This window comes from Gadus macrocephalus, chromosome 15 (genome assembly GCF_031168955.1).
Source record: "Gadus macrocephalus chromosome 15, ASM3116895v1".
Classification (NCBI taxonomy): domain Eukaryota; kingdom Metazoa; phylum Chordata; class Actinopteri; order Gadiformes; family Gadidae; genus Gadus; species Gadus macrocephalus.
Window position 1 is genome coordinate 10,525,418 of NC_082396.1, and position 26,650 is coordinate 10,552,067.

At 44.5% G+C, this 26,650-nt stretch overlaps 2 protein-coding genes across 3 annotated transcripts in view; both read left to right on the forward strand.

Annotated features, from left to right (window-relative positions):
• sorcs3b (sortilin related VPS10 domain containing receptor 3b) overlaps nucleotides 1–26,650 on the forward strand; it is a 50,857-nt gene that overhangs the window by 10,595 nt on the left and 13,612 nt on the right. For both annotated transcript variants that reach the window (XM_060073123.1, XM_060073122.1), the window contains exons 2-16: nucleotides 4,969–5,036; nucleotides 8,641–8,740; nucleotides 8,964–9,122; nucleotides 9,389–9,462; nucleotides 10,488–10,552; nucleotides 11,475–11,593; nucleotides 13,703–13,792; nucleotides 14,471–14,650; nucleotides 17,315–17,461; nucleotides 19,282–19,384; nucleotides 19,693–19,769; nucleotides 22,760–22,851; nucleotides 23,686–23,793; nucleotides 24,504–24,621; nucleotides 25,167–25,300. In XM_060073123.1, the coding sequence (XP_059929106.1) occupies nucleotides 4,969–5,036; nucleotides 8,641–8,740; nucleotides 8,964–9,122; nucleotides 9,389–9,462; nucleotides 10,488–10,552; nucleotides 11,475–11,593; nucleotides 13,703–13,792; nucleotides 14,471–14,650; nucleotides 17,315–17,461; nucleotides 19,282–19,384; nucleotides 19,693–19,769; nucleotides 22,760–22,851; nucleotides 23,686–23,793; nucleotides 24,504–24,621; nucleotides 25,167–25,300 (1,634 nt within the window). The remainder of the gene's footprint in view (nucleotides 1–4,968; nucleotides 5,037–8,640; nucleotides 8,741–8,963; nucleotides 9,123–9,388; nucleotides 9,463–10,487; nucleotides 10,553–11,474; nucleotides 11,594–13,702; nucleotides 13,793–14,470; nucleotides 14,651–17,314; nucleotides 17,462–19,281; nucleotides 19,385–19,692; nucleotides 19,770–22,759; nucleotides 22,852–23,685; nucleotides 23,794–24,503; nucleotides 24,622–25,166; nucleotides 25,301–26,650) is intronic.
• Nucleotides 592–26,650, forward strand: part of smndc1 (survival motor neuron domain containing 1) — a 147,318-nt gene continuing 121,259 nt past the window's right edge. The window contains exon 1 of the mRNA XM_060073126.1: nucleotides 592–607. The gene's annotated coding sequence lies outside the window, so the exon portion shown is untranslated. The remainder of the gene's footprint in view (nucleotides 608–26,650) is intronic.

The following is a 26,650-nucleotide window of genomic DNA, read 5'->3' on the forward strand; positions in this document are numbered from 1 at the left end:
ACGGCACGCAGTCAGTACGCATTAACAATGTGTACAACAGCGGACATCGATGGCAGAGCCTCGAATCCCGACTCTCGTGCGTCAAACCTCACCCTGCCCGTCTCATAATCCGCTCCACAAAAAAACCCTAGGTTCTCCACCAGATCCCGTCCTTAACCGGAACCTTCCTCCCGAGTGTTTCCTCGGTCTCCCCTCCTCTGTGCTGAGTCACACTAACCCTATTAGCCGCCGCACCGCCTGTCCCACGGCTCACCGGTGACATATTTCCCCCATAACCCAGGGAGGGGGATGATGGATAGAGATAGCATAGCCGTTTTAGCAGCAAGCTCGAGCGACAATTAAAGAGATTAATTGATCAGGCGAATCATTTATTATTTTTTATCGTTTTCCTAATTGCCGTTTCTTTATTGCTCCTGGCATCCGTCTGTCCAAGGAGCAGGAGACAGGAGGGCGGTATATAAAAGTTTAACATCTAGTCTAACGTCGGTATTTGACAACGCCAACTCCGCTGGCCTGGACGTGCCTCCAGTCTGGTCTGCTGGTTTCGGTGTCAGCCGTCACCATGTTGAACAGTGACAAACGCGTGGTGTTGGGTTGTTGTTTGTCTGTTGTCGGGACATTAGTGGCCTCTCGGGCTCTGTGTTGAGAGGTTCTCCCCCCGTCGTGGCACACCATACACACACAGATGTTTAACAGGACACAGCCGTGTCCATTGGGGCAGGATAGGATCGTGGTTCAGGGGATTTACTGCCAGCCCAAACAAAAAAAAGGTGCTGGGATTCCAAATTCCCTCCAGTAGGCATCTTTGAGACAGATGCCCTAGGGCCTAGCATCTACCTGCTCAGTAATGAATTAAATTCATGGTAAGTCGCTTTGGATAAAATGGTCTGCTAAATAAAATAGGCATAATAAAAAAATAATCTTATCAATGGTCCCTAATGCCGTGAGGGAGGTTAACCAATCACATCAAAGCAAACCCACTAACTAGCTCCTTACAAGCTATCATGGGTGCAGAAAGATACAAAGGTGTGAATTAATTAATTTATAGTCTATAGTATATTCAATTCATGAAAAGTTATAAATATACAGCTTCTTTTGATCATTCTTGCTCCTAATTTGGAAATAAGTAGGCAGAATATACAGAAGGTCTTACACACAGAGTCCCGGGAAACTGCTTATTTCTTCGCTTAAGCTTGTATTTTCGGCGGCGTGTGGTCAGTGTATTCATGCTAATGTGTATATTTCTGAGTTGTGCGCATGCGGCTAGGACGCTAAGTACTCCTATAGGGACGAGTCAAAGTGTAAATGTTACAGGAGCCGTCATCCATGATAATGAAAGGCATCTTTGATCAGCCGTTGGAATTTAACCTGCGGGTCCCCTGGAAATTAATTTGGATCCTGAACAGCGGTCCCCTGTCGGCCCCCTAGAACAAGGAGCAACGGGACGGACTGCAGAAAGAGAGACAAAGAAAGGGACAAAGGAATAAAGAAAGAGGGCAAAATGGAGGGGGAGAAAGAAATGGGCAAGAATGAAGCACTTTTTTTTTATTTAAAGAAAATGAAACGAAGGAAGGTAAAGCAAAAAGAAAGAAAAAAAGAGAAAAAGAAAGAAAGACAGGGAGAAAAATTATCCTTTAGAAAGGCTTGATACGGAAATAAGACAAGAGAAAAGCAGGAAAAGAGCAACCTTGCGTAGAGCTGGGTAATCTCTTAGCAGTAATAGGTCTGTTTCTCGCCTGCCCGCCCAATTAGAGGAAAATAATATTCGAGGTAGCCTGTCGTGATGACGCTTCGCTGGGGACTGTGTGAAGCAAGGTGTTGCAGGCACATCGCAGACCCGGTGCACTGTAATGAGAGCTGGGCTGGAGAGACTCGCTGGAGATCTGGTTAGACCATGGAAGAACAAATCCTGTGGACAGGTTGGGATGAGACACATCTCTTTTGGTGTGTCCTTGTGTGTGTGTGTGTGTGTGTGTGTGTGTGTGTGTGTGTGTGTGTGTGTGTGTGTGTGTGTGTGTGTGTGTGTGTGTGTGTGTGTGTGTGTGTGTGTGTGTGAGAGAGAAAGAGATATAGATGGATCTATGAGATGAATAGGTGCAATGAAGATAGATAGATAGATGAGATAGGTACAGTAGATAGGTATAGCTAGATAGAGAGATAGTGAGATACCGTAGATAGATAGATCGCTGAAGTATATAGATGGATACAGTAGATGGATGGATAGATAAAGAAGATAAGTTGACACAGTAGATCGATATAAACAGTATATACAGTAAATAGATACACTGCAGATAGACAGATACACAGACAGATAGAGTTGGAGACATAAATTGTGGTTGGAATGGCACCTATCTATTGAACCACTTCAACAAAATCTGATCTTTGAGTTTCCAGAGAGCATCTCTCCATAATATACATTCCAATTTTATTTTAATATGCAATTATTTTGCCCCGCCTGGTCCACGGAGGACAGAAAGCGAAAAAAGCCAGCCCCCAGAAGAAGCCACCAACAACTTGAACAGGGAGAGTAAATTAAAAGTAACGGAGACGAAAAACGAGGAGCGAACGACAAGATAAGGGGAACACTTAACTCCTCAGAGGCTGGGAGCCAATCTTAAAAATGATTGGTTAACTTTCCCGGGGCAAAGCTCCCTTTTCCCTCACATCAATAAAACATAAACATGAATAAATGCACAGCTTTTGGCCTTCCAGGGTCCTTACTTAATTTCATGTATGCAAGTGAGTGATGATATGCACGGCTAATTGTATTTGCCTCAGGGCTGAATAGAGTTGCCTCTGCCATTCTTGTTTGTCGGTCTGTCCTTTTTTTTGTTTTGCATTTACGGAAATATACAATACAGTGGTAGGAAGTCCTTCGAGTTGACACCGCATTTCATTCCTCCTCAATAAGCGTGCTGTGAATCATCCTGAGCCGACCCTACTTTTCCACGACATTTCCCCGCTTGTGATGCGCGTGTAATCGCAACCCTGCGGTGCAATGACTCGGACGCAGATTGGCGTCGCCTATCAATAATTTCAGAGATGTGTGCGGTGATGTGCTTTTCATGTTTCCACCGGGGGAGGATTCATCTCAACAGTTGTCCACCTCACCAGACCGCCAGTCCCTGAAGTGGACCCTCTGTGACCCCGTGCATGACTGAGGGGACGGGACAGACGGACGTCGGTGTCTTTAATGAGCCATTTGTGCAGAAACGGCCTTGCGTTTGACAAAGCTCACATTGACAGCTGGGCTCCTAGGAGAGGTGATTTAGCGACACTATGTTTTGCTTTAAAAAGGTTGAGGCTGGAAATGTGTTTCTGAGCCTCCTACTTGGGCTCTGTGGCCAGGTCAGCTGAAAGGACGGGCCCTGGTTCAGTCCCCAGGGTCGGCAGCCAAACCTGTAGACGACCTTGCTTGAGATGCACCTATAACCCCTACCAGCATCAATTACATGTAGTGTGTCTCCATTCATTATCAGTCGCTTTGGATGGAAGTTTGCTTAATGAGTTGATAGTCAACAGTAACCTTATTTGAAAATTAGTCCATGAAGTTGGAAGAACGGGGCAGAATTATGAGTCTTAGACATTTATAAAAACATTCACTACTTGACTTTGATTGCCGTAATTGGGGTGGTGGCTGGATGTCTGGCATTTCTGAGCATGACGAACACGAGCAACTCTCATCCAAAGTGTGTTTCCTGCATCCTCCAGCAGCCAGTACCAAGGGGTCGATATCAAGGGCCACAGAAGATGAAGCCACTAATGATCAACACTGTGGCAGTTTCCCCTCATCATTCTGTCTTTTTTCATTTGAGTTATTGTAAAAAGCGATTAGTGGGAAACATCAGAGCCATTTAACGGCGTCTTGCCTCCAAATTGATTCAGACTGTACCAGTGCTCTGAGCAGACACGGTGAGTTTAGTTATGCAAACGGTTATCTCCCGGCGTGATTGGTTAATTAACCCGTAACGCAGATAGTCCGGGCGGCGAACAGTGGTCGTTTGAAGGCTAAATCTCGGGGGTCAATTGGGTTTTTAACATTTTCCGCACAGGCTCGAAGGCACGTCATTGTTCGCACAACTCCTTTTTTTTCTCCCATCTTAATGACTTGCTCGCTGGGTCCTGATAGGTTAATGTGTTTAAACTCACTGTAATTGAGCTTTCGACCGATCTTTCAGCCATCGCTCTCCATTTTTTCAGCCCTCATTAATATCCCATGTGCTCCCGTCTCTACGTTGGACGGCTGTCTGTGCTGGCGTGGCCGTCGCCTGGCTCCACAGCCCTAATGCAGGTGCCCCCTGGTTGACCGTCTCTTATTAAAGCCACGCTTTATAGTGGTCCCCACTGGAAGACGTTTAAAAGGCCATCAGACAAACAATAATGCACATCGCACATCATTTAATTGTGGCTGCCAGCGGCTTTTATAATGCGTCTCAGGTTTATTTTTTTTCGATAAAACCGAACTGCCACTGTCCTCAAGAACGACGAAACGAGGACGGGATATTTCTATTCTCCGTGTGAGACGCAGAAGGAGGTGGAAGGGAAGGTGCAATTGTCAGAGGAAGCACACGCAGGCAGACGGCGTGAGTGCCGGCGGTTTGCATTGTCTGTATTTCATTTCTTAGTTCAGTGAGCGATGTGCAGGTGTCTCTGTCATGCAGGTGTATCATTCCACCTGAGCTACCGACACCCATCTCCTGACAACCACACACACACACACACACACACACACACACACACACACACCAAGATCACCTGTCATTTGTGATGTCACACGTAGATAACGTTTATTGCGATATGATAATGCTCCTACCCCCCCCCCCTTCTGCCCAGACACCCCTCATTCTCATTCCATGTCATTAGCAAAATTCAAGTAAAACATGGTTAATAAATGGATGCATGAAGGGATGTAAAAAGGGGCCTTTAATTGACGTTTAATTAATCATGGGTCTTGTTGCTATGCTGCAGGTGATCCTGATATTGACCAAGCTGTACGACTTCAATCTCGGCGCTGTAACCGAAAGCTCATTATGGAGGTAAGGAGGTGGGGGGGGGGGGGGGGTAAATCAATGTTTATGTTGTTGCTATATATTATTTGACTTTTGCCTTCTCCATCTAAATATCAAAGCAAGTTTCCCCTACACCACCGGCAAAGGGTAGGGATTGTGTAAAAATGCAAAGTAAGAAGCAGAGATGCAATTGTGAGATAATGTATTCATGGGGAAAGTAGTATATGGTAAGTATGATTTATTTCACTCTCCCCACTGTGCAACAACAGAGTTATGGGGAGAACCAATATGAAATATGTTTTAATAAAGTGGTGTAGGAACCCCACCCTGCACCAGGGGCCTCCCCCCTCGGATACACGGGAACGAGAGGGGGGCTTCGGATGAGGACCACGTCCTTCTCCTCGTAAACCTCTTTTCCTATTATGCTGTACTGGCCGGGCTTGATTTGGTTTGACTCGGTTTGGGGCAGCTATTGCCGGGTTGGTGTCCTTCACAAAAGGCGTGCCCGTTTGAAGGTATGTCATTAACTGATGAAGCGCTTGCCTTGAGTCAAACGACACAACATAGACTTATTGTAGCCTGTTTAGTTTTATATTGTAGCCTATCGTCAATTGGATTGATCCGTTGAAGGTCCATTTCATGTATTTGGTTTGTTTCAAATTGACGGATCGCACAAAATGATATCCGCGGTGTGGTATTTAGTTTGATGTTCAATAGGCCTCCCCTCTTTTGCCATCTAATCTCAATAGCTCATTGAGAGACGATTTATTCGAGATTAGACTTGTTTACACATTTGGCAATGTTTAACACATAGTTCCAAGAGTTCCACATGATGTCCTTGATATTAGGAAAAAACATGTTGATTATCTTAATCAGCGATCTAATAGTGTGAAATATTGTCCAATGTTTAGTCTTTAGAACAAGAGTAATCTGAAAGAAATCCGTCCTTTTTCAACTAGCAATTTGGTTTGCAAGCATCATGCTAAAATCACTGCAGTGCACATGTCTCTAAACTTTCATTAACCTTTTATAAATGACATAGTTATAGGAAGAATGAATAATAACCAATCCAGCTGTTGAACGATAGCCATACCCTGCGTACATGGCGCTGCATCTCAGCCACAGGAACGCACAATTATTGTAACAAGTGTCAGGGGACTTATTCCGACACTTTGAGAGACAACCTGTTGCTCCTGACATCGAGCAGGGCTGAGCGGGCCGCTCGGAGGCGGGCCAGTCGCGCTTTCCCCCTACCTCAGAGATGTTCCATCTCGGGCCCAGCTCGACACAACACAGCACGTTCAAATAGGCAATGGAAACACAAATCGTCACGGCACAGTTTGACTTGGCGCGAGTGCCAATGGAAAAGTGCCATTGCCTTCAGAAATGATGAACCATTTCCAGGGTTGAGTTTTTCTCCGAAGGCAATGCATTTCTAATGTTTAGGGATGAGCCCTGGGTTTGCATTTATTTTTTATCCATGCTTTTGTGAGCTTGGTGAGCTTGTCTGACTCACCGAGGCGAAGGCACGATTAAAAATGGGAACTAATTAAGATACATTCGATTTGCGTTGTGTTCTATAGTCACCTCTCCCCGACCTCTGATATCATACCTGCTTTTAACTTCAGCTCCTATGGATAAGTTTCGCTATTTTAGTAACGTTTTGCTGAGATTCCCAAAAACCCAAAGCTTTTACAAGAGACTATATTGTCAAATTCTCCGAACAGTGAGGTCATTAGGAAATACACACAGAGCACGGGGTGGATATCAGCTTCAGGGGAGCTGCGGTCAGGATTTATAAACCACCTGACAGCCCACGTTGTGTACGGGGAGGTTTTCCATCAGCCAGATGTCCGCTTAGCGACAGTTCCTTCGGTAAATCAGAGCTGAGACGAGGTGTGCGGCCCGGCCGCGTGGATATTGAGAAACGCAGTGAAGAGGTTTTCAATATAAAACAGTTTTGAGGTAGTAATGAAAAGAAAAAAAAAGGAAGTGGAAAGGCAAACCTTTCCTTTTGTGTGTGAAAACAACATCAATTATTGATGCCGGCAGCCCCCGAGTGGGAAAAGTGTGGTAAATGTGATGTGATGATCATCGGACGACTCCCGGAAGCGATCCAACAATCCTTGAGTTTCCTTTTAGTGTAAAACCTCTCATAGTGAGGAGTTACATGAAACAGTAATAAAGTATTGTAATGTATTTAAGCAACCCATAGACTCCCTTGGTTCAAAAAGCCCAAACACAATGTTGTGTCAACGGAGAGAAATTCTTAAAGCACAACATTCAGGTGTAAAGACTTCTGAAACAATGTCAAACAGCAAATGGAATGATTCGGCTTAATGCACAGGTAGCCGCTGGAGACAGCAGGGGTATCTATCCAATTACGCATTGAAATTACATTTGGAGCCAGTCAGGTAGAACTTGAGAGTGGATTGGCTGTTTATGGCAAAGACAAATTCAAGCATAAGGACTGTGGAGACTGCAGAGACGAACACACATGCATGGAAGAATGCGCACACACATGTGCATGCGCACACACACACACACACACACACACACACACGCGCGCACGCGCACACGCACACACACACACACACACACACACACACACACACACACACACACACACACACACACCATGATTCACTGAGAGGAGCAGGTGAGTAATGTGAATGTATCCCATTTGTTTGTAGCTGCTGGCTAACTCTGTGCTCTGCTAAGGACATGAATACTCCCTTATGCTGTAATAAGGAAGGGTACAGCGAACGAACAAGGTCCCAGCAACAGGGGAGCAATTAGTGTCTCCTTTGTGTCATGAAGTAGCTCAGCAGGGCGTCTGGCAACCGCAAGGTTGCTGGTTGGATCGTGGGCTCCTCCTAGCCAAGTGTTGAGGTGTCCCCGAGACACCTAGCTCTAGTCACCCCCTGAGCTGGCTGTCGCCTTGCATGGTTCACATAGGTGTGGGTGAAGGAATGTGTGTATGAATGGATGGATGAATGAATGAACGTGTGAACTGGTGTATGAATGGGTGTATGTATGTGTGTATGAATTGTGGGCTATAAAAAAGGAGTCCATTTATCATAAAATAAAGTTAAGTAAAAAGCCCATTTTTTTCTTCTTGTTTGTTTGACTGCCTTCTTCGTTGTTTGTTCGCTTGTTCGCAAGAAGTGTTACTGAGAATGTGCACAACATAGTATCCACTATTATAAAGTTGATAAGATTCCAGAGCACAATCAAATGTCATTCTGATAGTGTGTTTAATTCATGTAATTGCGAAACGTACGGAATGTACTCATCTTGCAAATGCTATTATTTGATAGATTCTAAAGGTCTGAGGTTACAGGAGTGTCGAAATGTTGGAATGAAAGGATAACCGGGGAATACACACAGGTTTAAAGGGCAATACATTTGACAATTGATTCTACCTGCTCTGCATACAAAGTCTAGCCTTTGACTCAAACCTAATATACCATTTGCGAGCCTACAGTTCGTACTGAACAAGCCAAGATGACTTTGAGAAACCCTAGGGTTAATCAATAATTATTAATCCTTAGCAAGTCCATTTATTATTGCAATTTATGTATATCCATTTCATTCGTTGATTTGTTTATACTTATTTCTCTCGTTTCAGATCTGTGAATTATGGAAGCACTTACACAAAAATGAACGACAAAATCCGCTCGAGAACGGTGTTGAGTTATCTTTATGTATGTCCGACCAACAAGAGGAAGGTAAATATTAAACTCTCCTTGATATTATTTTTATTTCTCTGTACAATAGGCCCAGATCTTTTATTCACATCCTATATCCAACTATAAAAGATTTTCCCCCTCACTATCTCCCCCCCCCCTCTCTCTCTCCCTCTCTGCAACTCCCTCCATCTTTCCCTCGCTGCCTCTCTCTCTTTCTCTCTCTCCCTCCCTCCCCCTCTCCCCCTCCCTGCCTCCCTGTCAGATAATGCTGCTGAGTGACCCTGAGATGGAGAGCGCAGTGCTCATCAGCTCTGATGAAGGGGCGAGCTTTGAGAAGCACCCCATTAACTTTTATATACAGAGCCTCCTCTTCCACCCGGCTCAGGAGAACTGGATACTGGCATTCAGTCACGACAGCAAGGTAGCCTGGGCAGAAAGCTTTCTCAACGACTCTCACCCTCTCTCTCCCCCTCTCTGCCACCGAGAGAGGCTCTGAGCTCTTAAAATGATGTGTAAAATAGTCACCATAAAACTTCTTGTTTGCATGCTGATTGTGTTCCGGTTCAACTCTTCGCTTCATAACGGGAAGTTTGTGGTGTGCAGTGATATTATTTTAACCCTTACACTGTATTGTGAGACTGTGACAGTGATATATGTTTATGTATATATTTATTTCTGTTTTTGCAGTTGTACAGTTCAATGGACTTTGGAAGGAAATGGCTTCTCGTGCACGACAACGTAATGCCGGGCCGATTCTACTGGTACGTTCTTAACACACAAGAACACAAGCTGGATGTTATTCCTCCTTGTGTGTATCTGACTGCTTGTAATTGCCTATAATCACCATGTTTATAGCATTACGTTAGCTAAGGGTGATCCACTGACAGTATGTCAACAAAAAAATAGGATATTTTTCTCATGTCAACCACGGACAAAATAATGTGCTCCTTTTCTTTTTTTCCCCTTTTTCAAAAACTAAAAGATATGACATGCTGTTTTTGTTGTCACTGTCATTTTGTTATCTGGTCTGGACGAGCGTGTGCTAGTGAATATTAATGCAGAGCTATTCATCCCATCTTGTCACTGTGTGCGTCAGGGCCAAAGTGCCTTTTGAGCTGAGCAGAAGGAATGGCATGATTTTCGAGAGTCCCCTCGAACCGAAAGTAATGTGATGAATAAAAGCTGAAATAGGAACAAGAACAGGTGCTGTGGCACCCCACTACCCCCTGAAGACTAGCATGGTATAGGATAATATATTATATCAGAGTATGGCTTTGCATGAAATAGAATGAACAATGAAATAAAATACATAAATAAAATACACAATTCAAACGGATCAAGTATCATGAACGATTTAAATTTCTGTTTATTAGTTACAAAATACTCCTCATTTCATTGAATTTGTCAATATTCTAAGTGTCCAGTGTAATGAATTCAGGATATCAAGATTCATTTAAAGAGAGCTATGGGATAACTCCTTGTCTCCTTGCATTTAACCTTTCTCACATGTAACACACACACACACACACACATTACTCTGATCCTCCTCTTCCTCTTACCCCTCCTCCGCCCTTCCTCCACCCTTACCCCCCATCTCCTCCTCCTTCTCCTCCATCTTCTTCCCTCCATCCTCTTCCTCCTCCTCCACCACCCCTACTCCACTCCTCCTCTCCCCCTGGTCCTCATTCCGCATTCTCCTCCCACTCCTCCCTTCCTCTTCTTCCTCTCATCCTCTCCTCCTCCTCCTCCTCCACCCACTCCTCCACCCTCTCTTCCCCTTCTGTAGGGCAGCGGTGGGCTTGGACAAGGACCAGGACGTGGTCCACATTGAGACTCGTATCGCTAAAAGCCGTGAGTCGTGTTAGTCCGGCCGTTAGACCGTCTGTTGGTCAGTCCGTCTGTTAGTCAGTCCGTCCGTTAGTCAGTCCGTCCGTTGTGTCAGTCGTTAGTCCGTCTGTTAGTCCGTCTGTTAGTCCGTCTGTTAGACCGTCTGTTAGTCCGTCTGTTAGGACGTCAGTTAGACCGTCTGTTAGTCCGTCTGTTAGACCGTCTGTTAGTCCGTCTGTTAGTCCGTCTGTTAGTCCGTCTGTTAGGACATCAGTTAGACCGTCTGTTAGTCCGTCTGTTAGTCCGTCTGTTAGACCGTCTGTTAGTCCGTCTGTTAGGACGCCAGTTAGACCGTCTGTTAGTCCGTCTGTTAGTCCGTCTGTTAGACCGTCTGTTAGTTCGTCTGTTAGTCCGTCCGTCTGTGGAGCAAGACCCCGTGGACCCCCGCCCCGCCCCGCCCCTTGTGGTTACCACGTGGTCACCGGGAAGACGAGAGCGGGAGTCCCCCATGTCTTATAAAGTAGACTAGAAATCTCCGGGAGAAAAAGGGTAAAGTTACACAGAGCTTTGATCGATGCTTCGCCCTCCTTAATTATTCCCCGGCAAACTCTGGCTAACACCGCACCCTGCGTTCTGTCTGACATAAATTGCGTTGGCAGTTCTACGGCACGGAGGGGGGAAGCCCGGAGCCTGTGCCCGGGAGACGGGGGCCCTCGCCCTGGGACGTAGCACTCAACGGCTCCGTGGGGGACTGGATCAAATGCTCTCATTATTAGACGGACCGGTCGACCTCAGCCACTATTCAATCGCTATTTAAACGGCCCCTCTCCTGCTGCTCATACTGCGTCCTTCCGACGCACGCCTCGTACCGAATGCATGTTCTCTCAGGCGGTAGATGTTGTACCAAATGATATCTAAATGGATGATAATGTGTTCTCCCTGTCAGGGGCCCAGTACGTGCGGTGCCGGGCCCAGCGCTGTACAGAGGCCGACCGGCAGTACCTGTTCCCTGGGTACGTGGACACCAACTCCCTGGTGGTGCAGGACGAGTACGTCTTCACTCAGGTCTGTGGAGAAATGCTACTATACTATAAGCTGTACAGTACTATAGAAGACTTGGCTCATCTCATCTAAGCTGTACGATACAGTACTAACATACTGCACTATTATATGCTATACCATAGGGAATCTATACTATATAGTAGTAGGTAGCCTGCTATCTTATACTATACTGTGCTTTCCTATTTTGAACAAAACTGAATTGCACCATTTACACATTACTGCACTATGCTATCCTATACTGTACTTTATTATATTATGATATTAAATCAAACCTCTATAGTATTTGATTAATCCCAGATGGGAGATTACACCTGAACAGATAAATAACATATCTGCTATACTACGCTATGCTAAGCTAACTATATTACACTACATCGTGTGGTGCTATGCTACACCACACAATGCGAAACCATCCGACCGCAGCTGCTGCACCCTCAGAACACTCAGTACTTCCCCGTGTGACCAACCCCTCCTCACACCTGTTACCCGGGGCGACGAGCTGAAGCCGGGGTCCTGCTCTCTGTATAGTGGGCCAGACTGTAAATGGCAGAGCGGCTGCGAGACGCTCCGGCGTCCGCCTTATTACTGTTCACATTAACCTTGGTCTCATTAGCCAAGGCCGGCCATGTTGTTAGAACGCAAACTTCCAGTGTCCTCTGCCGTCATTGATTTCCCTCCCCAGCCGAGGAAGATTGTGTCTCTGCGGGGCCGTTGTGATGCACTTTGCCTAAATAACGTTGACTAAAAACCCCAAACAAATCACTTGCACACACACGCACACACACACACGCACACACACACACACACGCACACACACACACACACACACACACACACTTACACTCAAACACACACAGAATATAACAGCAATGTTTCCCTAACTTTGGAATGAGTCACTCTGCATTCGTTGCAATAAGAATAAACATTTGCATGTGTCTGCATTTTCTTTCCCCCCCCCCCTACATTTCTTTATCCATAAATTGACTTTGCAGATATGATAAGATGTCACAGAAGCAATATCTCATCGCTGACCCAATTTCTACCCCTCTCTGTGTACTTTATTAACTTTCCAAACTTGATTGGAATGGCTTCAAACTGATGGGAAAAAAAAACATATATATATATATATACACGGCGATGTGCGATAGAAAAAAATTGGCTTCAACACAATTTGGGAACTGAGTTTCTGTGAAACGCGATCATGACAGCGAATGGCATGAAGGGAAAAAAGAAAAGGGAGAAGACCAAACTGGACATGTTGGTCGGTGGCGGGGCGTCCCCGCACTCGGCCATGGTGGCTCACTGGTGACTTTCTCCTGACTTTCGCTGCTCGGGGGGCAGTTAGATTTAACTTGGCAAAGAGTAATGAGGTTATCGATTGGGGCTACAACGAAATAAGCAGTCTTCAACACCTCCGCACTCGCCCGGGGACCGAGGAGAACGGCCAAGTGCGACATCCTGGAGGAGCGCGGCTCGGGAATAGCCAGTCCATTGATTTTCGATAGATTATTCTATCAGGGCCCCTGATGTAGTGTGGTCAGGGACAAACACCATCTCTCTAGTTGATTAGAAAATAAGCAATCACATAGTGTCACCGTGGGCCGTAAGTGGAGGCGAAAAGTGGGAAATGCATAAGGAATCTTTTTTTTACTGAGGCTGGCTATGGAGGTACTTCTGGCCGCCTTGTTTCGTAAGCCTCTTAGCTTTATGCTAATAGGGATAATGATGTCCTTTTTGCCTCGGCCGGTGTCATTATTCTCTGCCTTCCTCTGCGCCGGATCGTTTGTATTGGAGAGTCAAGTGGGGTGAGAAAAGCGTCCTTATGGGAGTGTTTCATCTGGTTATCTCCGGAGCACAACACCCTTGGATATACGTTTAGTTTACCGTGTTCCTATATTAGTGTAACACTTCTCCTAATCCTACTGGTGCTACAGTCCTCGAGCTGGGAGAAAGACTCAATGGTCGTTGACAGAAATAACACAGAATAATACGTCTTCCAAGGTTTCACTCAGAACCAACACCGTGGGAATGTAATTCTATAATTCTCATGATTGCCTTGGCATTATTTTTGGATGCCTTTTTTACAGCATCTTTTTATTTTTGTTTTCCAAGGTGACAAAGTCGGGGAGGGCCAGCTATTACGTGTCCTACATGAGGGAGCCATTTAAGCAGATGCAGCTGCCTAAATACTGTCTTCCCAAGGTAAGCAGCCAGAAAACAACACAAACACTTATGTGTTTCATCTCATCATGAGGGTCATGCATTGTGCGATTTGTCACTGATGATCATAATATTGCATTGCGTTATTTTGAGAACAAAATTGCAACCCGTTGCAATCGCACAACAGAATGCATGAGCTCTCTTTATTATCTGTCTTTGATTTATTTTTGTTTGCGCTGTGTGTGTGTGTGTGTGCATGTGTGTGTGTGTGCTTGAATGTGTGTCTGTGTGTGTGTGTGTGTGTGTGGGTGTGTGTGTGTGCATCTTACTTCTTCCTCTTCCATTCCATTATCATATGCATGAAAAGCCTTGATAATGTTGTTTTTGCTTTTTGACTGGAACAGATAGAAAGCACAACTGGATCTGCCGTTTACCTATAAACACATGTTGTTCCCGCTGATGTCAAACTAATTAATCAGCGATGTTTTAAGACACATTTTAGATTTGGTCAGATTGTTCCTTGTCTGCCCTATTGCGCATGTTACACGTCAGATATTAACTAGTTAACTTAAACATGGAAAATAATTGGATAACAAATTGTTTTATTTATAATTCAACACACAAAATATGTGGATCACTAGAGGACAAACCTACAATAGGCTGTATATTATCTGCAGATGGATCTGTATGCAATGTAGAATTCTCTCCCTCTCTCTCCAGGACATGCACATCATCAGTACAGACGAGAAGCAGGTATTTGCTGCAGTGCAGGAGTGGAACCAGAACCACACATACAGTCTGTACATCTCGGACTCCCCCGGGGTCTACTTCACCCTCTCCCTGGAGAACCTGAGGACCAGCCGGGGCCCCGCGGGTAACCTGCTTGTGGACTTCTACAAGGTATCTACCGGATGTGTTGCTTGCTCCGGAAACCGTGACAGTGTAGGCAGTAGGTAGTCCCGAAGCAACCCGGGTAGCCTTCCAACCTGCAGCCTTGTGCTATGTGCTGCCTTTTGCTTTGCTCAAAAGTGACTCACAAGCGAGACTGACTCACTTGAAAATAAAGAATAAGGCATGAGCCAAGTTACACGACGAGCAACTGGACAGAGTGCAGAAAAAACTGAAGCTATAGGAATCTGAAAAGACAAGTCGATATTTTTTTCTCTACTTAAAGAGATGAAGAACTGCACACTCGCCTGTTCATGAGATGCTCTTCAGACGTGTTTTGAAGATAAGGAGAGATTCAGCAGACTGTAGGAGGCAAACGTCCATACGCGTATAAGAGTTCTTTAAATAAATCCACTATAGTAGCTCTGTTGCAGGCCAGAAACAGTTTTGAGTTCCTTTGTAACGTTGAAACAAAGTCCCATTGCTCAAGGGATAAAGAAAAATATATATCAACTGACCTACCCCACCAAACGTCCAGGATGAAGGTTCCATGCATCCATGTGAAAACTCTAAATGCTTCATTGCAGGATAGGTCCAAACATAAATCCAAACATGTAGTCCAATGTGATTAAAAAAGGAATCTCCAAAGAAGTCAATTTGAAATTTGGCCCCTGCCCCATTTAAACTCAGGCTTTAACTTTTTAATATAGTTCTGAGTAATATAGCCTAGTTTGAGTGCTTCTCTCGTTTCTCACTCTCCACAGGGCAGCCATCTTGGTTGCCCTCCAAACAAAACCAAATTGTGGGCGTGGCCAAATTATATACAAATATGGGGTTGGGTCATGGATCCACCTGGAAAGAGGGTGTGAAGGGGCATGACGGCTGATCGATCAACCATAATTTATCAGAATCAGAATCAGAATCAGAATTCTTTTAATGGCCAAGTATATTCACACACAGGAAATTGACTTGGTGTGGTTGGTGCATAAGACATGAGACATAACATAACAACAAAAAAGCATAAACAAGAACAAAGGACAAATGTTTTTTAAGATAATAATAAATAATTGGCCATAGAAGGGCAAGTTAGTTTGAGTACGTAAACCCAGAGTCATTGTGATGCAGGGGGCTTTTTTGTGAGCCCAACTGCCGTGGGGAAAAAACTGTTCAAGTGGCGAGAAAGAGTTGGATCGCGGTCTGCACGTAACAGCTGAAAGCCGGTCAGCTGTGCTGCAGAGTCCGGTGTAGATTCAGTCAGCCAGGATTCCGTAAAACACATGACAGAAGAGAGAGAAAAGTCCCTATTAGTCCTGATGAGAAGACGTAGTTCATCAATTTTGTTGCAGAGTGAGCGGACGTTGGAGAGGATTATACTCGGTAAAGGCGACCGCATTCCTCTCTTCCTAAATCGCACCAGGGCTCCTGCGCGCTTTCCTCTCTTTCTCCGTCTCACTGTGAGACCAGGGCCTTGGATAAGTAGGTCTTGTAAGTCCACGGGAGAGGCGAGAAAGTTGGGACATAAATCCGATGGTGTTGAGTCCCTGATGTTAAGGATCTCATCTCTCGTAAAAATTATCCGTGACATCGCCATAGCAACACAATAACAAAAATGGAAAAACCTAAAAAAGTCCGAGTTGATCCGTAATAAACAGAATTAAAACTAACACAGTTTGTGACAATAAGACAATAAAACAAAATAATCCGGTTTGATTCGCAATAAACTAAATTAAACACTAGTAAAGACTAAAAACAAACACAGAAGTGTGCACCAACACACCGAAGCAGCCATACGAGGCGCCATCACCATGACAACATGACATTTTATTAAGCTATCATGAACGTTCAGATCAGATAAGGTAGCACAATAATGACAGGACATGTCTATAAAGCAGAGGTTTTGTTTAACATGAAATTAATGCAAACAAAGAATCGAAACATAACATTGACATCTAAAGGATCCGAGTGTTTGTCACCCATAAAGGGGCTTGGCCATGAGGTTGTGATAATAACCCATATGTGCCGGTGTGGTGCATCCCTATCCCAACACAATCCCATGAGACATGGAACCAAACAAAAAAACCATCCCTTAATGCCAGGCCAGGAGTGATGTTACCCAAGAATGCTTCATATTCAAATATCAGGGGGATTTTTATTGTACATTTATCTTCATCAGTCTCTGTCAGTGAGCGCTCTAGAAGCGTGACCTCCTATTTTCTAAATCTTTCCATTTGTGTTATCACAAGTGGGAATGTCCACCTAGAAGTATGATGGTGGAGACATCAAACTCTATTCATCATGCACCCTATTAGAACAGTCTATTCCCCTGTGACATTGCTCGTGGGCGTGTCAACTCAATGTGTGGTGTCAAAAGTGAATTCATTTTCAAAATGAGAGTGGTTGTGTCCGCTACAAAATGTGATGTCACAAATGGATAGATTTGAAAACAGAGTCGCATTACAGTTAAGTTAAAAAATTGTAGTTGGTTGTGTCCACTCCTAAATGGGATGTCACAAATGGATAGATTTGAAAACTAGAGTCTCTTTACAGGTGAGTTAAAAAATGTGAAAGTGGTTATATCTACTCCTAAATGTGATGAAAACATTTAGGAGTTTGATGCATAGAACATGAAAAAAAATGTCTATGCATCAAACCTTGTTGTTCTTGCTTCATCTACAGGTGGAAGGCATCCATGGCATGTACCTGACCAACAAGCTGATAGACAACCGAGTGAAGACCTTCATCACATACGACAAGGGCCAAACCTGGGCCCTTCTACCGGCCCCGACCACGGATGTGTCGGGAAACAACCTCCACTGCGTACTGGTGAGTTCCTCCCTTGATAGACTAGACACAGTGTAGTGTGTTGCGTGGTGAACACATATTTTAACAGGGAATGTATTCAGCAGCTATTTTGATGTGTAAATAAAGACGAAAGATACCAAAGGCCTACCTACTAATAATAACGCTATGTGCACATAGTGCTTGAGTGAGTTACCTTGTGGAGAAAGCGATAGTCCTGCTGTGCAATCGCATCAAAAGCTTTGCACAATGTTCAGAGCACCTATTTGCGTTGCGGTGAATGTAAGTAGGCCTCCCCTCACACCACGGACGCCTGGAGTCAAGGAACATTGAAGCCCTGCTGTAACCGACCTGGACCCGGACGGCTGCGCTGCTTTTTGCGTTATTAAAATCAGATCAGGAATTGAAAGGGAAAACGCTGATTTGATTAAAAAACTTGATTCTGCAACAGCGGTCTCAATCTGCTCCCGTTCAGGCAGGTTAGGATACGCGTTCAAACGTCTGTTGGATTTTATTCTTGGCACAGCTGCCCTCTTGAAAAAAGTGTTATTAAATATTGATAAAACAGTTAAAATAATCATCGACTGGTGTGATGATGAGCCTTATCACGTAACATTATTAAAAGCAAAAACATATAATAATTGCGGTGAACAGACAGCTCCTGTGGCTCCCGACGTGCCGCTGGTGAACACGGAGACGTGGTCGACGGAGCAGGGCCGGGCGCTGTGCGTCGTAACGCTTTGCTGCTCACTGGAGATCACATGCTGCTTCTCAAGTGGCGCATGCAGTTGATTGTTCCTACTTGTGCGTCGACTTGCGTCATAGCAATCTCAACCGCGGCTGAATTACGGCTTCTGTGTAATCGCAGCCTGTGACTTGCTAAGCTTAAACAAATCGGTTTGATTGGTCAACTCAAATATAAATGTTATATAATTAATCAATACAAATAAGCTAATGTTTCTGATTGGTGGGCTGCAGCTCATTTGAGTGGTTGCACACTCTCCTCAAGACCAGCTGCACATCTTTATTTCTATTTGGAAGAAAAAAGCTATATTACCAAGTCCTAAGCAGAGGAGGAAACAGCTGGTTAGAGGAGACATATTTAAATGTTTGTGGCTTAGTGTGCGAGGCCTCGCGTTGTCACGTTTCGTTGCAGGGGTGAGACCTCCATTAACCTGCTTAAATTAAATTTACTCCCTCACCGTCGGTTCCTGACTAAAGACGGCTAGATTATTCCGAATTACAAGCAAGTGCTCCCTGTGCCGCCCCTCTCCCTTTATTATACATGCAGTATATATGTTTGATATTGATTTAATCTCATCAAATGGTTGATAGGGAAGGTGCTCTGTAGAACCGGGGTGATGTTTGGACAACAGGTGATGTTTGGTACACAAAGTTTGCTATTAAACCCAAAGACTCCTCGTGCTCCTCTCAAACTAACTCCCGTTGTTCTATATCTCTATTGACGTTTGCTTTTTCTTCCACAAAACGTTTCACTCAGAGAGATAAGCCGAGATGATTTGAATCAATTTAGCCAGATTTATCAGTGCATCTTGGGGAATTTTAATTACATGCCTTGTCTGCTCGAGAAAGAGGGAAAAAAATCCTGATGCCCTCCGTTGTGTCCTCTCTTTCCTCTCTTTCAGTCGCATTTTACTGCCAGAGAGATGAGTAGAGCAAAGCGCCATTGTTTCATAAATAAGCTCTGAAATTGCTTTAGCTGTAAAGGTAAACTATAGCAGCAGGCCAATCTAATCTTTTAGTTTCCATCTGTTCCGACGAGGCATATTCATGTTGTTTAGAGACCCCTTCTTGATGAGGATCTGTTGTTTTCTTATGGTCAGCCATTTTGTTCACTGCATCTGCATCTGGAGATGTCAGAGAACCCCTACACATCTGGACGCATCTCCAGCAAAGACTCGGTGCCCGGGATCGTGATTGCTACAGGTGAAGAGGCTCCCAAATCCTAGCTTTTACTGTTTTTATAGCTGGGAATGGTTAGTTATGAGCCACTCCTGGCGGAAAGGAGGGCAATGATGCATCGAATTAAACATTATATTGGCACATAATGTTCAACTTTTGAATATCAAATTATTTCCTATCTTCAGATGAAAGTAATGCAGTGAAAAATACAGTCCTTTCATTAAAAAGAATGGATTCAATGTATGAGATATGTTAATGTTTTATTAAAAGGAGCTTCGATATATATGTGGTGCATGGTTTTATTTGCTAACCGCTCATCCTTCTGCACCCAGGAAATATCGGAACGGAGCTGTCCTCCACCAACCTTGGGATGTTTATAACATCTGATGCGGCCAATACCTGGAGACAGGTATGATACCTGGCTAGTAATCTAGAGCCGCGGTTTCTTGGGGTTGCTAACCTACTCAGGGGATGACTGCATGCTGGGTTGTAGGAGATTGCTCATTTATAAGCTATAGATACTTGATGATGCATGCTTGATTACAAAATAATTGACAATGCTTGAAAGGTCTCGCAAAGGCCCTGTATATATAAACACACTAATGAAGTCATTATTTTGTACCCCATGAGTGTGTCGTGTGATGTGGAGGGTTAAAATGATTTGGTAGCAAATACAAGCTTGGGTTGCAAGGCTTTTCTTGGAACCATTATGAAACAAAGATACGGTGCATTCATGTTGAAGGTGGATCCGCATGGCCGATCGCAAGTGTTTGCTGGGATTTGAACATTTTGACATTTACATTTAGGGCATTCTGCAGACACTTTTATCCAAAGCGACTTACAATAAGTACATTTGTCATAAGAAAGTGAAAACATATATATCGCTGTCGGTACAGTAAGGATGTTCGGGTGCATCAAAAAACACAATTCTTGAATTTTGATATGGCTGGGTGCTATAAGTGTTCCAATATATGTAGAAACAACATATGCAAAATATTTTTCCAGTACATGATGATTTAGGGGGGCCACCACACATCTGTTTTTGTTGGATAAAGTGGTTAACAGTGCTCAATGGTCGCCATGGAGATCTGAGGTAAACAATACTACAGCTCAAGAAAACTGAGGTGATCTTTCTGTTTGAGGTGATCTTTCTGTGTTGGGTATGCAATATTACACATTACTATCATATCTGTAGTTGTGTCATTGTGTCATCAAGTTGTATTAATAGGTATTGGCACACACAAGCGTGCCACAAGATGGTAGACTTAGTCAATGCTAACAACAAGCTGCTGAAAATCTCCCTGGCCATGGAGTGAAGACTTGATGTCACATTTTCGTTGTGGCCTCCAAAGGTCGAAAACCTGATTGATAACCCAGAAGACCTAGCTTTCTTGGCCAGCATGAAGACTGACAGAGTGGCCACATATGGTGTATTGGACAAAAAGCTGCAGCTCAAGGTGAAGCAGTGAGAGGAGCGTCAAGGTGCCGCTGCAGCCAAACAGCCGGCTGTGTAAAGGAGCTGGAGGAGATGACGGCAATGTCAAGCTTGGAGTCGGAGAGTGATGAGGAGTCAGAGGAGGATACTGACACAGTCTTTCCACCATCTGAGCCATCCCACAAGCATAAGAAGACTGGAACAAACGTCTTAATTCCACCTGACTTCCTTAGCCGACCAAGTGTCGTGTCATTGGCTACAAGGTTGAGGATGTCACCAATGCAACAGGCTGCATTCACACGTGGCCTTGTTGCAGTGTCAGGCGGTGAATTTAGACTCTCTCTGCATCTTACGAAACAGCTCACCGAGCAAGACGCAAAGAGCAAAATAAGTCACTGACCACAAGCGAGGTGACTACCATGAGTTTGTGCAGCTGTGTCTTGTGTATCTGGATGCAGATGGTGAAGAGCAGACTGCAGTGACCTTCCAATAGCCGGGAGCGCTCCACAAGGCACGATGGATGGCCAAGCTGCTCTATACACTCAAGCTGGCTTTGATGGAGAAGCACATCGAGTTGCTTCCCCAGGGCACAATCACCACACGCGGCAGCAGGTGCCGAAGATTCGGGCATTTGCCATTTTCATTAGACACATCTATGCAAAGTGGTGGTTGACCTGCGAGAAAGCTGTAGATGCTGCCTGGAATGACCTGACACTCTACCACCACCTGCAGGCATACAAGGCTGTAGATGAGGGCATTGCAGCATCCGCGATCAAGGCGATGGAGAGGCATCGCTGGTACCTGACTGTTGAGATGCTACCCCTGGCTCTCTTCAGCAGAAAGGTGCCCAATGATGACAAGTGTGCACTTGCCAGAGCAATCTTGTAGCACAATCCCGCTGATCTCCCCATGCACATCCCTGGGCAGCGCTTTGGCACTGGCTTTGTCAAGCCAAAGTTCCCCACCCTCTTGCCAATCACCAGCTTGGCTGACCTCGCCAATAAGGATTGCTGCTTTCGAATGCACCAACTGCACATTAATGCTGCGTTCAATTAAGTGAGGTCAATGTACGTGCAATGAACGTGGTCAATGACTGTGCCAAGTGTGGCGTCAAGCTCACATCCGACTTCGTCGCAGTGGCAAGGGAGGAGCAGCACCAACAGCAGAACCTCCACCGCTAAAAACGCAAGCTAATCCCTGAATAGGACGGTTACTCTAGGGCGGTGGGTGGGAGGCATATCTGGGGGGAGATGCACTGGCTAGGTTCAGAGTTCAGGATCCATTTCCTCTCTCTTTCTCCCAGGTGATGTTGCTTAGTGGAGCAGACTCTGGCACAGACTGAGCAATTAAGTTTGAAGTTTAGTTAGTGTCAGCTCTTACCATTAGGTACTGTTAGTAGCCAGTGAGCAAGCCACTAGAGAGGGTTTGTTCTTTTAAGTGTGTCAGCATCACCTCTTGTGTTTAACAATATAGTCAATTAAACTTTGTGTTTGTCCTACATCCATCACTGCTGCACAAAATTCAGGGTAAGACCACGTGAACATGTCCCATTGAACTCCATTCATTTAGTCTATAAAACAAATTAATGGAGAATCTTGAAAGTTGAATTCTGAGAAATGCCCAAGTTGCCCAAAGGGCAAACAAACAACTTTTACTTTGGTAACCCTATTGAACATGCAACTGTGTAAAAGTTCACTGTACTCAACATTTCCAGGTCAACCTTTAGGCAATTAGAGTAAAAATTGTAAATTTTTCGAAATTTTGCCAAAGTTCATGTGTTAGGTGCCACCCCTAAATCTCAATGGAATTCCTCAAAACTTTGCAAAAGTCACTTTTATGTTCATTGGAACAAAGTGCAATGCCAGCCAAATTGATATTTTGAAATTAAATAATTTCCATTGAAATTTGATGCACCCTAAAAAAAGCACCAACGATCGCTAGGTTTGACTGTGTGTTTTTTGCAGATCTTCGAGGAGGAGCACAGCGTTTGGTTCCTGGACAATGGCGGTGCTTTGCTGGCCGTTCTCCACTCCAACACCCCCCTCCGCCACTTAAAGTGAGAGGAACTAGCTCAGGACTGGTCAACTTTGTTCCGAAAATAACCATATTTTTTAATACTGTACATGGCCCTATGTATCCATTCACCGAGGCTTGTTCATATTCAGTCTATCTTCTTTAGAGATGCATTGCTGGGAATATGTCGGGGGTAAACCTTTGCACAAGTGTTTGTTTGCTGCCAATTTCCACGGAGACAATCAATCTTCCCTCCACTCGAGGAATCTCCTCAGCTCACAGCCCCCCCCCCCATTAAACGTTTACTTCTTTCTTATTTTGCTGTTGAAGCGATGATCAGGAAGGTATGATTACAGTTGACACATCAGTGCCTTTGTGTGCATCAACAGCGCTATAGAACACTGCGAGAGGGAGGGAGGTGTTTTGTTGCAGCTTTTGTTATGCCCTTGGATGTTGTTATTCCAGCACCGTTTTTATGTAAATTACGGTTTTTCATTGTGGAATATGAGAATGAGAGATGCGTTGCCCAGGTTCTCTTTTCGTCGACACCTTGTCAAACTTTATACTTTGATTTCCCCCACTTTTCACTCTCTCTGAAGTCTCAAGGAATTAGGTTCTAGAAAGGGTGTTTTGTTTTACTATATATTAACTCTGTTCACATGGAATTGTGCTGTTTTCAAATTTGTTCAAATGGCTTTATTTCCAAGCAACTTTTTTATCTAAGATTGTATAGTGCCTAATGTTTACTTTTATTATCCTACACTATCCTTATACTATCCTTACACCATGCACAATTAAATCACACACAGGCCACTGTTAGAATCAGGACATTAAGCATTGATAACTTGTTGTTCTTTGTTCTTTTTGTCCCCGATAGGATCAGTCTAGATGAAGGGAAGAAATGGACTCAGCACAGCTTCTCCCTGGCGCCTCTGTATGTGGACGGCGTGATGATGGAGCCAGAAGCTGAGAACCACATCATCACGTAAGATCACAGAACCCAGATCACTCCACCATCAGAACAAACCAATCGCACTGTAGAAGCGCTGCTGAGCTGAAATGACGATTTATTATTTAAGTCCTTTAGTGGAGTCTTTTATCCAAAAAGGGTTAGGGAGGAGGGAGGTCATTAAGGAGCAGGTGGGGCTGGTAGGGCATCTGTCTCAAGAACTTCAAACGGGTTAAGCCGCGGAAATCGGGGGATTGATCCCAGCACCTTTCTGACTGGGAGTTGAACAAGCTGGCTACCCTACACTCGATTTTAAATGCCACCAAACACAGCCAGCAGCTAGAACCAGAGCCAAGATTTATCGTCTTTTTTCTCTCCATGAACTTTAGACCAAAATAGTCTTGTTTGGTACGATACTGCCACGTGTGATAGGTTCGGCTATGAAGCGGTGTGTGGCTCGGCTAGAAATAGACCCCATGCCGAGCTCACACCATTTTATACCAAGGGCTGTCTCTAAGCTACGTCTCTTGTGTTGTTTTCACCTCGGGAATAAAACCATTTTTTAAAAGCCCTTGTTATCTCCTGAGCCTCATCCCAGCCTTGACAAGTCGTCGACAATAATAACGACCGGTTACGTTGTCACCCCCCACTCCGTCCAGATAAGGGGCCATGATCCCACACCAGCCCTCTATAAATGGGAAGGGATCTCCCATTTCATGTGGTCTTGTCCGTTTCCCCCCCCACAGGTTTTTTGGACACTTCAGCCACCGATCGGAGTGGCAGCTGATCAAGATCGACTACAAGGGCATCTTCAGCCGGCGCTGTATGGACGGTGATTACCAGACATGGCACTTACACAACAAGGTAACGCACCTCCTCTTGACATGTGGAGGGCTATCGAGTTTTATGCCTTTTTGTCGTGTCACCATCAAGAGACACTCGGTGGGGGTTGACAGCATAATCCCGCTGATGGTCGCATGACAGTGGTGGTCCTTCTAACAACATGTATTTTCTGTTTGCCTTCGTTCTTTTCTTTCTTCATCTTCCCCTATATATTTCTTGGTCTATTTATGTCTGTCTTATTCATCACCTCGTCCTTTTTTTCCTCTTCTCTGTCATCCCCTGTTGATTTCTTGAATGCTCCCCTATATCTTTCTTTTTGTCTGTCTTTATTTTTTCCTTTTTTATACCTGCATCGATTCTTTTCTTTGTTTCGATCATCCTTTCTTCATATTTGTTCATCCTTCCTTCCTTCTGTCCTTTTCTTCTCCTCGCCTTTCCTTCTCTATTCCACCCTTTCTCTCTTCCCCTATTTCCTTCTCCTTTCCTCCCTATCTCCCTTTCCGTCTCTCCCCTCATTCCATCTCCTCTCCTTCCCTCCCCTACCTCCCCCTCCCTCCTCCCCCCAGGCCGAGCCGTGTGTGATGGGGGAGAAGCAGGTGTACATGAAGCGCCGGCCTGGTAACCGCTGCATGCTGACCCAGGACTACTCCAGGATCTACTCCTCTGAGCCCTGCCCCTGCAGATCCTACGACTTTGAGTGGTAAATCCCCTTCATGTCCCCCTTCTGGGAACAATGTCATCGTAAGGCAAAATGTATTAATTCTATTTCATGCATCATTCATTCATCCCTTCACTCGTGTGTATATTCATGTATTCTTGCATAAATGTTCTCCCCGTGTACACGCGGGCTCCCTTACGGGCACACCGCAGAACATGCAAGTTAACGTCCGCCCCGCCGACCGTAGACAAGGCGAGGGCCCTATCCCCTGGAGCTGGGGCCCCGGCGGTCCCCTGTGGGGCGCTGCTCCAGGCAGGGTAGGACGGGTCCACTGCAGAGGACTGTCCCATAGGGGGATTCCAAAGTGTGTCTCCCTCTTGTTAAAATGTATCCGAATCCAGACTTCGCCACACATTCTGTTCCGCTTATCTGGATTATTGTTGTGATGAAGGGCATATCCCAGGAGTAAATAATAATCTCAAAGTGCTCCTTCAGTCATCTGAAGGATGACTGAATCCAAGTCCAGTGTTTTTCACCCCCCTCTGCAATAGCCATAGCAGTGGGGTGCATGATCTCCCCACTATCTCCTTCTCTGTTCATTTATCCATTCCTTCATCCATCTTCCCTAACGGTTCACATGTTTAATAATTGACAATGCAGTCGATTAGCAGAAGCGTCTTAGAGTGAGTTATTTTAGACCAATGCCATTAAGGATCAGGTAGGTCGGGGAGGGAATCTCGCTCAAGGATGCCTACAGTTAGTAGGCAAATGTTGGGGGTTTGACTACCTACTAGACTATTCTGTAATGAAGATTGGTCTATTATCCCTGACTGAACAAATCCCATGAACCTGGGATCAAATTCATTTATGTGTATATATATATATTAGAGCTGTCAGTTAAACGCGTTATTAACGGCGTTAACGCAAACCAATTTTAACGGCGTTAAAAAAATTATCGCGCGATTAACGCAATTATTTTATTAAAAAAAAAAATTGTGTGTTTTTTTTTTTTTGGCTCAAAACAAAGAAGCAGAAGCCTGGCTGCTCTGTTCAAATGAAATTTGTTCAAAGCAGTCGTTTAATTGCACTATAGGCTCTTTTTTTGTATCGTCCTGTTTTGATCAGTATATACCAATGTTGTTATCAATAAAAAAATCATTTGCACAAGGCAAGCCGATGCACTTCACCATGTTGATAAGAGAATTAAAATGAGAAGAATTATGGGACAAAAAAATCAAGGGATATTTAGCATAGAAAAATAATTTGCGATTAATCGCGATTAATCGCGAGTTAACTATGACATTAATGCGGTTAATCACGATTAAATATTTTAATCGCTTGACAGCTCTAATATATATATATATATATATATATATATATATATATATATAT